The sequence below is a fragment of the Microchirus variegatus genome, assembly GCF_963457635.1.
Source record: "Microchirus variegatus genome assembly, chromosome: 1".
Taxonomy (NCBI): Eukaryota; Metazoa; Chordata; class Actinopteri; order Pleuronectiformes; family Soleidae; genus Microchirus; species Microchirus variegatus.
The window spans coordinates 44,126,129-44,140,855 of record NC_139802.1 but is presented as its reverse complement, the minus strand read 5'-3'; the positions used below and the strand labels follow the sequence as shown (position 1 = coordinate 44,140,855).

The 14,727-nt window shown below is 39.5% G+C and overlaps 1 protein-coding gene across 1 annotated transcript; it reads left to right on the top strand.

Annotated features, from left to right (window-relative positions):
- Positions 1-10,574: 10,574 nt before the first annotated feature.
- On the top strand, positions 10,575-13,762 carry rab27b (RAB27B, member RAS oncogene family; the record flags this gene model as incomplete). Its single annotated transcript, XM_083910835.1, has 5 exons — positions 10,575-10,727; positions 10,823-10,911; positions 11,763-11,866; positions 12,085-12,208; positions 13,576-13,762. The coding sequence occupies 5 exons, from the start codon at positions 10,575-10,577 to the stop codon at positions 13,760-13,762; spliced, it is 657 nt and encodes a 218-aa protein (XP_083766961.1).
- Positions 13,763-14,727: the final 965 nt, after the last annotated feature.

The following is a 14,727-nucleotide window of genomic DNA, read 5'->3' as shown; positions in this document are numbered from 1 at the left end:
ACTAGATGGATAAACTTTAAAGAAGTTGATTTTAGACAAATGTGAGTCGCAACAATTTTAATTGAATTGATTAAAACTAAAAGCAATCAATTGATTTCCTAATTTTAGTTCAAATTAACTTAATTTTTTTAAGTTTTTCATCCATTTTCACTTTCCAAAGGAGACATTAAAGATTGTCATTAAAGATAAAATAGAATCTTTATTGTACAACCAAATTAAAGGGCTTAGGTAACAATATCATTTATAAAAGATGCAAAGTGAAGTTTGAAAACACTAAATTAAACATTTATATTTGCTTTGCTGTTGCCTCACAGTCATGAAATTTTAATCAATTTAATTCAATTTAGTTTAATTTAATATTGTCACGCTCGTCTGTCGGTTTTTAGCCTCATGCAAACAAATGTTGTGGAAATAACTTCATAAGATTATTCAATGATGATGTTTTCGTAGTAAAATCAGTAAAAATATCAATATACATCTTTAAAGAGCTCTGATCTGATAGCTTTCAAATGTTCATTAAACAGATTTGGGTTAAATTGCGTAGTTTGATTGTGAATCTGCGACATTTATTTCCTTTTACGTTTAAATAAAAAAAATACTTAAGTTGGTTGAGGCAATACGATCGATTAAAGGCTCCGTCGACTAAACAAATTTGATATTTCCAAGGTGAAAAAGACTCGTAAGCAACATTAGCCGCGTGCTAAAATGGAAACAACCCAACACAAACGAGCGGAAAGGGGGCATCGCCACCTAGTGGAGTGGAGATAACTTCAATTTCCCTCTAGCACTTTTTTTTTTACGGGGATAAGGAACCGAGTTCTCGACATGGACACGTACTGCGTTTAGTTTAACTTCCTTTTTTTTAAACGTATAAAAGTTGAAAGTTAGGACATTAAACCTGGGAAGAAAAACTGTAGAATATGGCCAAAAAAACATAGTTACTACTTTTTTTTCTGCTTAGCATAATTCCAGGGATTCCAGGATACTGTTTGATGCCTTATAATTACGAGGACGGTGCTGTGGACACTGTCCAACCGCCGTTGATGGCGAGATTCCGTGCAGAACAACAACGGGCGAGTAAAGTTAATACAAGAGAGCAAATGACTGGTTGAAAATTCCAAATTCCAACAAGACTGATTTGACCAAGATCCCAAAGACGATCACTAATAATAATAATAATAATAATAAAAGATAATCAATAATAAAAGTGGACGACATGGGCGAAGACGCTAATTACAAGTTGTCCGTCCGATCTTAATCGGTGTCAACGCATTCTGTCCTTGAATTTGAGGGGAATTAAGTTCCTGGAAAGTCCTTGAATTCGATGTGGGAACCCTGTTAATCGCTGCAGTCGTGGAAAACCTTGAATAACTCCTTGTTTTTTTTTTTGTTTTGAAAAGAAACAGAAAAATGTGACTTGAGTTTTTCAGTGCGACTGTTTGTCAAAAAGCCCACTGGCTTTGTTTAAACAGAATTATCCTGAAACGAGTTTGACAGCAGGTGATGTCATTTTGGAATAAAAAGGTAATTTAAGAGAGCGTCTTTAGCTGCAGGCTCAGGAGAGAAGAGCTGATGTGATGAACGTCGACAGTGAGAGCAAAGGAAATGCTCCCGTTTCTGCTTCTGTCAGACACTCGAGTTCTGTTCTCGTCACTTTCCTTTGGTTCTGTTCTGTTGTTCCTCTGTTTTATATTTCACAGTATAGCGAAGCAGAAATCTGCGTCAATATTTAACTTCTCTCTGGAACAATGTTTCGCTCTCGGCCAAACTTTAAGGCACGACAAGCTAACGTCAACAGTCTCAGACGTGCGTGAAAAACAGACTTAGCAACGTATACGTCAGTTTGTGTCAGTTATGTTGCAATTTGACAGACATCTCTTAGCTCTTAGCAACGTAGCTTTTCTCCGCTATTTCACATTCAGAAAAATTTGTTGGAGGACCCAAAAAAACATCTCCTGTGACCCATCTGTGGGTCCCCGAGCCAGACTTTGGGAATCACTGATAGAGTAGAATACACACGACTTCATTTTCTATTTTGACTTGTGAGAAAATCCAAATTTTTGGAGGTAAATTCGTCTTATCTCAAGTCTTTACGGGTGTTAGTTAATTAAAATCTTTGTTGCGGTGAAACGATGATTCTCCCGTGGAGAAAATGAATCCGTTTGCTTGACTAATTTGTCGTAAAAACAGCAGAATTGGGGGGATTTTCTCTGGTTTGACTATTTATGGAAGTGAATTTGAGTAAAAAAGATCAAATAAGAAATCACAGTCACAGTCAGATTAGAGGTTGACAGATTAAGGGACCGTTTCCTGAGTCAGCATTTCAAGCTACCGTTACCCTGTTTTCTTAATTATGAATTAATTGCGAATGTGGCGTCACCATGAAGATTTATGAAAGTTCAAACTGGAATCACGGGGACTTTAGGAGCGAAAAACCAACAGGAAGAGAAACCTTTAATCAGATTAAGACGCCGTAAACCAAGCGATTTTTTTTCAATTTAAGTTGTTTTAAAAAGAATACCAGTGAAAAACAGAGAGTGGATTATACTCGGTACTCGACAGCAGAGATCATGATGTTTGTGTCGCGTCCTCGGGCGAAATAACAACAGCAGCAGCAGCAGCAACAGCACAGGACATCAGATGAAGTCAGCTGACCGATCACGTGACCTCCACCACCATCAGCAGTGAAGCAAAGTAGATTAAGGGGAAAGAACAAGAAGATGGAAGTTCCACATCGTATTTTAACAGAACACCATATTAGTACCATGTTTAATTTATTATCCATTTATATTACTATTATTATGATGTTTTTCCATTATTTTTTTGCACTATTATGTCACGTTTTTGATTGTTCGAAATCAAATTCGCTAAAAATATTCCAACTTGCAATTAATACGAGTTTCACAGGATTTGCATTCGGAGTATTTAGGACGTAAATGGCACAAAATTTATATCTACGTGAATTTTTGCTTCCAATGCAATATCAATACCCATGTTTCAAAATTACATGGCTCAGAGTAAAATGCTTTATTTGTAGCTCTAGACCCGAGTCGTGCCTTTTAGCTAACTCGCGCTTTCTTCGTTAAAAATGTCAGAAAATGCCGAGAAAGTTTCCCAAACATTGACGCGATGATGCCTTAATAATTTCTTTGTTAAATTGAGCAAAGAAACCAGAAAATATTCACACACGAGTGTTGCAGACCTAGTAAGTTTGATACCACTAAAGTATCCAAAGACCAAACTCATTGACTTAAAGAACTCGTCATACAACGTTTCTAAAGCAGTGATAGCACCTGGTCGTTTATTGAATTAGCCGTCACGTTTCTGCCGCCTCAGCTGTTATTTTACGACTCTGTCGAGCGTAACCAGGTTAGGCTAAAGACCCGAGGTCATGAGACCAGCAGGTTTGTGGACAATGGTCACTCTTGTGTTTCCACGTTCCGTGTGATTTGCACAGTGTTCTTCTCTAATTTGTTTTTTGGTTGGAATTACAGACCTGCACTAGGTTGTTTTTTTTCCACTCTGGGACACTTTGGGGCACTTAGCCACTGGGATATGAAGAATTTTTTTTTTTGCCATCGCATATTCACACCACACAGCTGACTGGCTCTCGAAAATAGATAAAGAGTTTGAATTTTCCCCTCATGTTTTGATTTCGGACAAAAATTGCTAGTTTTCTCAAATGTGATTTGAATAAAACTCAAAATTTAATTTTAGCTTAATGCACTTAGCAATTTTGTTTCTTATATTGGATACTTTTTTAATTGGATTTCAGAAGATCAACTTCAAATTTCATGTCTTTTACAACGATGACGACAAAGGCTTTTCTTGTGTTCTTTGCTGATTGGGTCTGAAAAGCTGAGAGGTTCCGGACAGTTTGAGGGGTAAACCTTGCCGGCACAGATTAGATCATCAGGAGGACGATGTTTGTCCACGTTAGCGGTTATTGATCCTCGACTGTGGAGAAATAGATTGGCAACGACAACAAAAGGCCCTTAGCCGAGCCCACAGAACAATTAGTCAGTTGTCTGATCTGCTTAAGTCGATGAAGAGACCACAACAGTCAAACCTAAAGGTCGCTGACAAATGTCTGCTGACCTTTTATCCATAATAGGTATTTGTGGTACACCAGTTTGTGGGGGAAGTTCCGGATTCACCCTTCACCAAGGGTTGAGCACTCAAAACGCCATCATCTGGATTACGACTGAGTTTAAGAGGCGGGGAGTTTTCCCTCACACACTCTCCTATGACTGCATGTGGTACGTACGAGAAAGGACAAGTACAGTCGGTCTGCGGTTTAACCGTGGTCTAGCTATTTTAGACGATGCATGACGGAACGTCCTAAAGTTGGGGCGTCAAAATGTTAGTGCATCTGCCCCGGGAGTGTCTTCAAGTATGAATGAATTGTGTGACGTCACTGAGGCCCGAGGTTTGGCTCGACGTTAAGTAACAAAACGTAGGATTTGGTCTTGCGGTCCCCCCACAGGAGGTAAACAATATCGTATGAGGGTGACGTACGCCGTAAAGGAGAAACCAGAAGTTCCATCGAGTGGAACGGTTCGGTATGATACCGTTCCATTTTCTTGGCACCCTTCCGTTGGTGTACCAGGGTAAAATAATACAGTAAGGTCAGCGTGGCGCTGCCAGATGTTCTTCATTGTTGTCCGTTTGTGTCGCGTTCAAATTTCCTTGTTAGTTGTTGTCGCACTGGTACGACCTCACGTTATGCATCGCGGCAATCGGGCATACCCTACCTACCAAGTAAAGGTACGGTTCTCAGTCCAAACACTGACCTGACCCAGGGCTTAATTGTTCCAAATTGAGCGATGTCACTGAGGCTGAGGTTTGGCTCAACATTAAGTAACACAATGTAGATTTACCAGCCCCTACCATTCCATTTTCTGGCACCATTCCCCTGGGGTACCAGCATAAAATAGTACGGTAAGGTCAGGGTGGAGACAGTCTAGCTCCACCCTGACCACGAAGGAGCTGCCAGATGTCCTTTAATGTTGTCCTTAGTTGTTAGTGGTTGTCGCACCGGTATAACCTCATGTTACGGTTCTCTGTGACACGGCAATCGGGCATACCCTACCTACTAAGAAGAGGTACTGTTCTCAGTCCGAACACAAGCCTGACCCAGGGTCCAATTGTTCCAAATTGAGCGATGTCACTGAGGCTTAACGTTAAGTTACACGATGTAGATTTACCAGCCCCTACCGTTCTATTTTCTTGGCACCCTTGGGGTCTTGGTGTAGCAGATTAAAATAGTATACGGTAAGGTCAGGGTGGAGCTGCTAGAAGTATTCCATTTGTTTCTGTTGTGTTGCGTTCATTGTCGTTCTACGATACGTATCTCTGCGATGCGGGCAATCGGGCACACCCTACCTACGAAGTAAAGGTTCTCAGTCCAAACACGAGCCTGACCCAGTGCTTAATTGTTCCAAGTTGAGCGATGTCACTGAGGCTGAGGCTTGGCTTAACGTTAAGTAACACGATGTAGATTTACCAGCCCTTACCGTTCCATTTTTCTTGGCACCCTTCCCTTGGGGTACCAGCGTAAAATAGAACGGTAAGGTCAGGGTGGAGCCGCTAGACGTCCTCCATTGTTTTCTGTTGTGTTGCGTTCATTGACGTCGTTCTACGCTACGTATCTCTGCGATGCGGCAATCAGGCACACCCTACCTACGAAGTAAAGGTACTGTTGTCAGTCTAAACACAAGCCTGACCCAGGGCTCTACCATCAAAATAATCTTTATTAGACATTATTTGAAGGTTGTAATCCAAATTTTCTTCATTATACAAAAGTAAAATAAACTTAAACATATACTTGTAGATGGCGTTAGCATAGAAGTGAAGGAAGTAGCAGCTTATTCAGCCACAATTTTAGTTATTAGTCATATCAGGGCATCTTTAAAAACCAATATCTGCCGATGCCAGTCAAATTATACACATACTATATACAAATACACAACAAACTGTGTTAAAGTGAGTGAATCTGCAGACTCGTTTGTGTCTCTGACTCTGAAAGTCGTGTCGCTCTTATCTCGAAACGCGAGGAGGAAGAACAAACCACAGTTTCCTCAAAAGACGGCAAATTGACACTAATTCACATCACTGATATGTCAATAACACACGAAGCATCTCCTCTGCGCTCAAAGGACTGGTTTGTGTTTTTCCTCTCGTGTTTCACCTCCTTCTCTCCCGTTGTGTCGTTCATACATTTTTAATGTTCTCTCTGTGTTTTATGGTTTTGTTCTCGCTGCTCGTATTAAGACGCGGGCAAAAAACATTTCCCTCCACGATCCACAGTCGTACACAATGCTGTGCATTTCTTTATTTCTTTATTTTTAATTAATGTGGCTGCCTGCTGTGTGTACATATCTCTGAGTGCTCGCCGTTGCACGAGAATACAGAGTAGTTGACGTTAATGACGGTGTCATGTGTGTAAATATTGAACTAGAGCGTGCTTTAAAAAAAAGTAATAATTAAGCCTGAATTATGTTGTAATGACCTGAAACAACCTTTTAGTTAAGATTTATGTGTATATGTTTGAAAATAAATGCACAAAATGAAGTTGCGAGTCATTTTGGGGCTGTTTAAATAACTGATTAATCTGTTATTATTTATTTGGTCCATAAAATGTCATAAAACGTTGATCAGGGTTTTCAAAACCTGGAAATTATGATAATTTCGTTGTTATTTGGAACAAAGAAACCAGAAAATATTCACATTTAAGAAGCTGAATAAACTGAAATTATATATATTTTTTTTAATACCTCAAACTGATAAATCAATTCAACTCAAAATACTAGCGACTAATAGTTGCAACACAAATTTGCTTTTACAACGATTTATATTGTGATTATCTTTAATCAACGTTATCTCATTGTTTTTCCAAATTTAAGTAATATTGTACCTGATTTTTTTCATTGAGACTTAGTTTTTTAAAGTAACACAAAGTAGGATTTGCTCTCGGGGTCCCCCTACGGTTGATAAACGGTATTGCTTCCTCCTCAGGCTGTTAAAATCTCTTACATTGTGTTGCTTTACGTTCTAGTTTTCTTTCACCACCACCGTGAAACCGAGCAAACATCATGAGAAATCAAAAATTCCCGTGCCGTCAGCTGACCGGGCTGCTGTCGACTCGTTCACCCGGGGGAAATAGCGAGTGACGGACTCATCGCGCTACACACGGCGCTAGTTTTTCCACCAGTAATGACGGATCAATGAGGTCAAATCCTCCCCCCCCCCCCCCCCCCCGTCTCACACTCCCCGAGGGCTCCGTCGATATCACCACTAATGGACGCTAAATGTCTAATATAGAGATGGTTTCGCCTTATATAGAAAATGTTTAATTTCTTTAAATATATGGAAACATCACTTTGGATTTGTGATGTTTCTCATAAACCGTTGGGGGTTTTATTTCGTTAAAGCCCCACAGGATTCTTGTACCGTGTGATTAGAGCGTCCACAATACCAGCAGAGTGTAGCATTAGCCTTGATTTAGCATCTGCCGTTTACTCTGTAAACACTTTCTCTAATGTTCAAAAGTAAGACTGTAGATCTTGTACTACTTACTCTGAAAAACACATAAAAGTATGTTATTTCTGTTGCTAAGTGTCTCTTAGTGAAAATGATAACAAAATACCTGGTTAGGTGATGTCGGAAAGCAGCGTGGAATTATGGGAATTGTTGTCTTTTGTATGGTTTTAGCCGTCTCCTCACAACAATTATTTAAATATTTAAAACCTTTTTCATTTTAGGCCATGTTGAATTCATCATTCATCAACTACTTCCAGGACAAACTGTGAAATATCCTGTACCGCTAGTTAGCCTAGCCACTATTCATTTGACTATATGCACGTAGAACTTCAGCTAAAATATAGGCCAGCAAAATTTTAGGGAGACATTTAAGATTTTAAAATTTCAGATATAGATCAAAAACATTCACACCATCTTTTAGTAGTTGTTTAAGTTATAGCAGGGACCGTAAATGACGCCATTAAAAGCATAAACAAAATGATCTCTATGGATTTAAAGTACAATATTCAACAACATATATAATCTGGGTCATAATTACTCATGTTTTTTTTTTTTTTTTTTAGATGTTTTAATGTAGAGTTGTTAGATAATAATATTTGACCTAAAATAAACTTTTCGTATGGTAGCCATATTTATCAAATCCATATCAAAATCAGTATTTTGGAACCGGTAGTACACCAAAATCACTAATTTAGCCACTTAACAAAAGGCTCTCTTGATAGACATCTACACTAGCTTAAGTCCAGATTATTTTAACAATACTTTTGCCTCTTTATCTCAATAATAACAACCTTTTCCGACTGGAAACTGAGGTCTGTAATCTGTGCGCTCCCTCACACCAAAGTCCATTAAGAAAATCAGCGATCTGGACTGCTGCTGCTGCCTCGTGTGGTCACTTTGGGTAAATCCAAACAAAGAATTTCAAAAGCCGAAGTCAGAAAATAACACACGTGAAACTCACTGATGGAGGCAGCAGTGGATCAACAACAACTGTGTGCTGTGATGTTAAAATCCTTGGTTTTCTCTATGGACTTGTGGTGGTGTGAGGAGGAGAGTGAACTTAAGCTAGGTTTCAAACTGGATTATCAGCCTCTGTGTGTTTGTGTAAAATCATGAGACAGAAAACCGACTTTGACACAATTTATATAACGTTTCCGTGTGTGTGTTGGGCTTTAACAGCGTTGTAGTTGTAATCAAATGAAAACAGTGATCTTATTGTGAGGAGATCAGAGCTGGTGGTTAACGAGTGTGTCCACGCTACGATATAAAGGCCAGTGTTGTGTGTGTGTTGTACGTGGTTCGTCTCAGCTGAGTGAATTAAAGAGTCTTATGATCCGCTCTCTAAATAAAGCAGCAATGTAGCTGCGAGGCAAACGCACAACGACTCGCTGGATCGTCTCACACGGAAACACTGAATTCCTTTTTCTGTTTCCTCCTCTGATGTACACAGCCACTTTATTAGGTACACCTGTTGAACTGCTTGTAAACACGGCATCGCATCGACCAATCACACGGAAGCAGACGAGTTAAAACTGTCTATATCATCTTATGTCAGGGTGGTCAAACTCATTTTCACTGAGGGCCACATCAGCATAACGGTTACCCTCAAAGGGCCAGATGTAACTGTCATACAGAATAAATGTAACTAAATGTAACCAAATATAATGTCAAATAAAGGTAATTAATCCGTAACATGTTGCTAAATAACTTTCTGTATTTATTACTTATTCAATTTCACTCGTCGCATGATCCACATACAATGATACACTCCGATCTAGTGGCGGTGCCGTCACTTTGCGGGTAACGCAATCGCAATGCATTGTGGGAAATTTGAGTAGTTTATGGTCAACGCACGCCTTAAAGCAGCATAGACCTATTTTAACACATTATTAAGACCAATCAATCACTCGCGGGCCACATAAAATGACGTGGCGGACCACATCTGGCCCCCGGGCCTTGAGTTTGACACGTGTGTTTTATGTTATGTTTTCTTTTCTTTACATGTATATTTTGCTTTTATCTCTTAAAGAGTTGTTAAGTGCCTGAAACTTTGCTGAACACAATTTCCCCCAAATACATTTATTTTGAAAATGTAGTGTTTTTTTTAAAATGTATTAAAACAAGTTGTTCCGATTTTTCAGCTTTTTAAATATTAATATTTTCTGGGGTTTTTTTTGCTCCATATAACAAAGAAAATATTAAGACTGAGCGATTTCTCGATGAATCCAGAAAATAATGGACAGATTATGAAAACGAACAGTTTGTTAGTCTGAATATTTCAGAAACTGCTCATTTACTGGGATTTTTTAATCCTGGTATTCAGAGAATCAAGGCAAGAATCAAAAGCTTAAAGGCGCCATATGTAAGAATGTGGCCAAAAAGGGTTACTACATTCAAATTCAAAATACAGAGAGGTATTTTTTTTAGGTTTCGTTTTAACTGGCAACCCGTGGTTGCTCGGCAGCTGGGACTCTACTGACTGCAATGATTGGTAGACGGCGGTAGGTGGCGCCACATGACGCCAAAACATGATTTCAAAACATAAACATGATTTGCAGTCTGCAAAATATATTTTTTTAATGCAAATATTTTTGTCTGTACTGTTGTTGTTGGTGAGTTCAGTTTGTTATATGAACATTATTCCTGAGTCTCTGTGACGTAACAGGAGGATTTAGATTTATTACATAATGCACCTTTAAAATGTGACTTTCTTGAATCAGAAATCCGGTTTAAATCAATATAACCACTTATTGTAAATGTGTTCAAATCATGTGATTTTCACAGAGTGCTGTTGCAACATAAACATCTCCAGGAATGCTTTGTTTTTGTTAAAGTTGGGGGGTTTTGGACTTTCTGGGAACACACTGACCCTGTGATTGTGTGTCCATAATTCATCCGTGGCCTCTGAGAGCTGGTATAAAAACACACAAACATGGACTTATTCCATTTCTTACTCGCCGCCTTTAGCTCCCGCGTTCACACGTTATAGTTCCGTTTGTTTTTTCCTCCAGGTTTATATCTGGGTCATCACTATGACTGATGGGGACTATGACTACCTGATAAAGCTCCTGGCCCTGGGAGACTCTGGCGTGGGAAAGACCACGTTCCTGTACAGATACACCGACAACAAGTTCAACCCCAAATTCATCACCACAGTCGGCATCGACTTCAGGGAAAAGAGAGTGGTGAGTTTAGAGCCGAGTCTCCACTGGAATCGACTGCGTCGGTAAAGTAAGCTAGTAACGTGTGTGTGTGTGTGTGTGTGTGTGTGTGTTGTCAGGTGTACACGTCCTCGAACCCTAATGGAACGAACACGGGGAAAACCTTCAAGGTCCACCTTCAGCTTTGGGACACGGCCGGACAGGAGAGGTGAGGACAGTGTGTTCACGTCAGCCAGATTAAAAAGATTGTTTAATGACACTTGAAAATGCATTATTATTATTATTATTATCTCTATCTCTGTGTGTGTGTTTTCGTTACCTCGCGGGGACCGAGTATAAACACCACCCTCGTCAGGACCGTTACGTTTTATGGCGACCAAAGACTTGTTACTTACATTAAATGACTAAAATAAATATTCGGCAGCCATTTACCCCTGGTTGGTTTGTATCTTCCATGACGGTAAACTGACCTTCAAGAGTCTTTTATTTTGAAATTTGGAGACATTTTTGCACCGTTTTATCGACGCCGAAACTAACTGGCGACTCAAAAATATTTAATCTGTAGTCACAGTCGTGTTTGTTGGTGGATTAACAAAAAATATAGCATCATTAGAATGAGTTTGAGATTGGAATATTGACACTAAGACGCTTTTATATACACTGTAAAAAAAGGAAACTCAAAATTTCAAGGCAACTTGATGCAATCAATTTTTGAGTTGACAGCCCAACTAAAGATCTCAAGTTTTAAAAAGAATTCCATCAACTAATATAATTATTAAATATTATTAAAATTCAACATTTTATTTTGTAATACATTTTTTTACATTATCTGAACAAGATTAGTTAGCCAAACTGTTTGAAAAGAGAATTTTGAGTTGGCACAATGCTAACTTACAAGTTTGTCTAACAAAATTTAGTTGATGGAAATTTTTTAAAAACTCGAGATCTTTTGTTGGGCTGTCAACTCAAAAATTGACTGCATAAAGTTTTGAATTTTTCGCAACTTTTTTTTTTTTTTTACAGTGTACTGTATAACGTTTGCGTATATATTTGTTTCAGGTTCCGCAGCCTGACGACGGCGTTCTTCAGAGACGCCATGGGGTTCCTGCTGATGTTTGACCTCACCAGTCAGCAGAGTTTCCTCAATGTCAGAAACTGGATGAGTACGTCGTTATCTCTTTCCTGTCAATATGTTACTCTACGGTGCCTCTAGTGGTCCAAAAACCTCTGGAATAATAAGTCAATTACAGGGATGTTAAAGAAGTTGTAATATGAAGAAAGTCTGCGTTTGCGTCGCGTTTCACGTATAACTGGATCGAGTTCTCCGTGTTAATGTTTGCACGTCTCGTTTGTTTGCTTTCGTTTGTTTGTTTGTATCCAGGCCAACTACAGGCCAACGCCTACTGTGAGAACCCAGACATCGTGTTGGTGGGAAACAAGGCCGACTTGGCCGACCAGCGGGAAGTTCAGGAGAAACAGGTCAAAGAGCTGGCCGATAAATACGGGTGAGTTCCGAGGGTCTGAATATCTCTGTCCACTAATATTCATATTATGTGCAATTATTAGCGATGTGCAAAAGGTTAACGCACGTTAACGCGTGTTGACGCACGACAAGTTTCCATGACGACTGACCGGAAAAAAAGACGCGCATGGCGTGGTGCCGTGACACCGGAGTCCAGGCACCGTTTAACCAGTTCGCTCCGTTAGCTGCATTAGCTCCTTTTAGCGCCGTTAGCGTTAGCCTGCAGTGGAACCGAAGCGGTCTGTTTATTAAACGAAAAGAGCAGTGCTGCAAATAACCAGTGTGCCTCTGTTTTTAAAGTTTAGCGTTACTCATTTTAACAATCGGGAGTCACGTAAACATGACGCCACGCGCGTCTTTATCATGTCAGTCGTCATGGAAACGCGTCATGCGTTAGCATCGCCGCCATTAAACGCCGTTGATGTGTTAGCGTTTGACAGCACTAGCAATTATACGTACTATATTACATCAAAATCTAAACATACTCCCACAAGATACGTGCAACGTTGCAACGGAGTATTAGAGCCAAACTTAAGTGAAGAATAAATTCAGAATATTGCCAGAAGAATTTTCAATTTTATGATTTTTTTCTCGTAAGCTTAAATAGAATTTTTTCGAATACTTTTTTGGACCTCATACACCAGGATTCTCCTCATTTTTCTTGAACACTTTAAACTAAATAATAGTTAAATAGTAAATAATAATAATAAATGGGAGAAATATGGTGTTATGGTGCAGTTTGTTAAATTCTTAAACCAGCTCGTTTGTCACCAACATCAAATATCTGATCAAATATTAACATGAGCGTGCAGTTCAACAGGTGTACCTAATATAGTGGTCAGAAAGTGTCTCATCACACACACACACATACACACACAGTTAGACGGACGGTTCACGACGCTGACTTTTGTAAACGACCGACTTCCTGTTAGACGAGGCAACAAGTCACTTCCTGGTGTGTGTCCAGTCAGCTGACACCTCTGTTGCCTGGCAACAACAACCCTGTTCCAGGAAGAAATTAACCCGAGAGAATCGGACAATAAACCTCATTCATTTATAATATTATGGGGTTTTTTATTTTCTTAAACTTGTTTGTTAGGAGAGGTTGGTTGTTCTGCAGATTCAAAATAATTATACGTATAGCTAGATAGGTTTTTCATAGGTGTTTTTCTTCATTTTAAGGCACAACACACTGTGAAAGTGGGTAAAAATTACAATTTCCATTTCATCATTGGCAGATAATAAGTTCTCATCGACGCTAAAAACACTCTAAAGACATGATTAAGAACCAGGACTAAAGTCCGTCCACTGTTTGAGAATAAACGACACATACGTTGTTGTCCCTCTCAGGATCCCGTACTTTGAGACGAGTGCGGCGACGGGCGCCGAAGTGGACAAGACGGTGATCACGCTGCTGGACCTGGTCATGAAGAGGATGGAGCAGTGCGTGGACAAACCGCCCGCAGAGGCCGCCAACGGCAACGGCGCCGCCAAGCTCGCCGACGAGCAGCCCGCCGCCAAGAAGTGTGGGTGTTAGGGGTCAAGAGGTCGATTCAGGAAACCACGCACGCACTCACGCGTCCGTCCGTCCGTCCGTCCTTTCTACTCGTCACATTCCCGCCATCGTCTGTCACGTTTGACCGCATGTTTCTTTTCAGTCTCAAACCTCACGCTTCTCTGTCAGTGACACAGCTCTACCGCCCTCTAGTGGACACTCACGTTAGCACAGTCTCAGCGCCTGTGCGTCTGCCACAGAGCTTTTTTGTTCGGGAGGAAAATTAAATTCATATAAAATGTGCCACCTTGTTGTTTTATGGAATTAGATTTGTGTCAATATTTTCAAACAACACTTTAAATTGCTAATAAAATATGGATTTAATCTCACAAACGTTAGCTACTTACAGTTATTTTTGTTGGAAGTCGACGGCACAAAAAAACAAAAGAATCGGAGCAAACAAAATTCTGATCGTTGCAAAACAAAAAGTGTCTTTTCAAACAAATAAAACACAATAGTTTCGAATGATTAAATCCATATTTTATTTCCAATTTGTGTATTTCCATCATCACAAATCTAATTCCAGAAATGGAAAAGTTTTATTTTACCCATAATTGTAACAAATTATAAAAAGTATTGGTTGAATTCAAAATAAAAATACGGTCTATATTAATATATTAAATGTCATTTTTGGGATTCCAAGTTTTTCCTCCTGAAACATGCTCAATAACTGTGTTACTGCTTTATTTTTAAATTTTAATTTTTCCCGCCTATCACACGTGCTATGTTGCGCCCGTATTAGCCCACAATCGTCGTTTTTACACTTACAATTTCCGTGTGATTTTCAATAAAGGCCGATATTTTTTTCTCCAAACGCATCAAATCAACAGAAATCAGTTTTTGTTGTTTTTTGTTTTTTTTAAACGTAGAATTGTTTATAGGACACGTCATTTGTCCTCGTCCCTGGAAACGTCCTTCACGACCGAATCGAAACGATCGCAGAACTC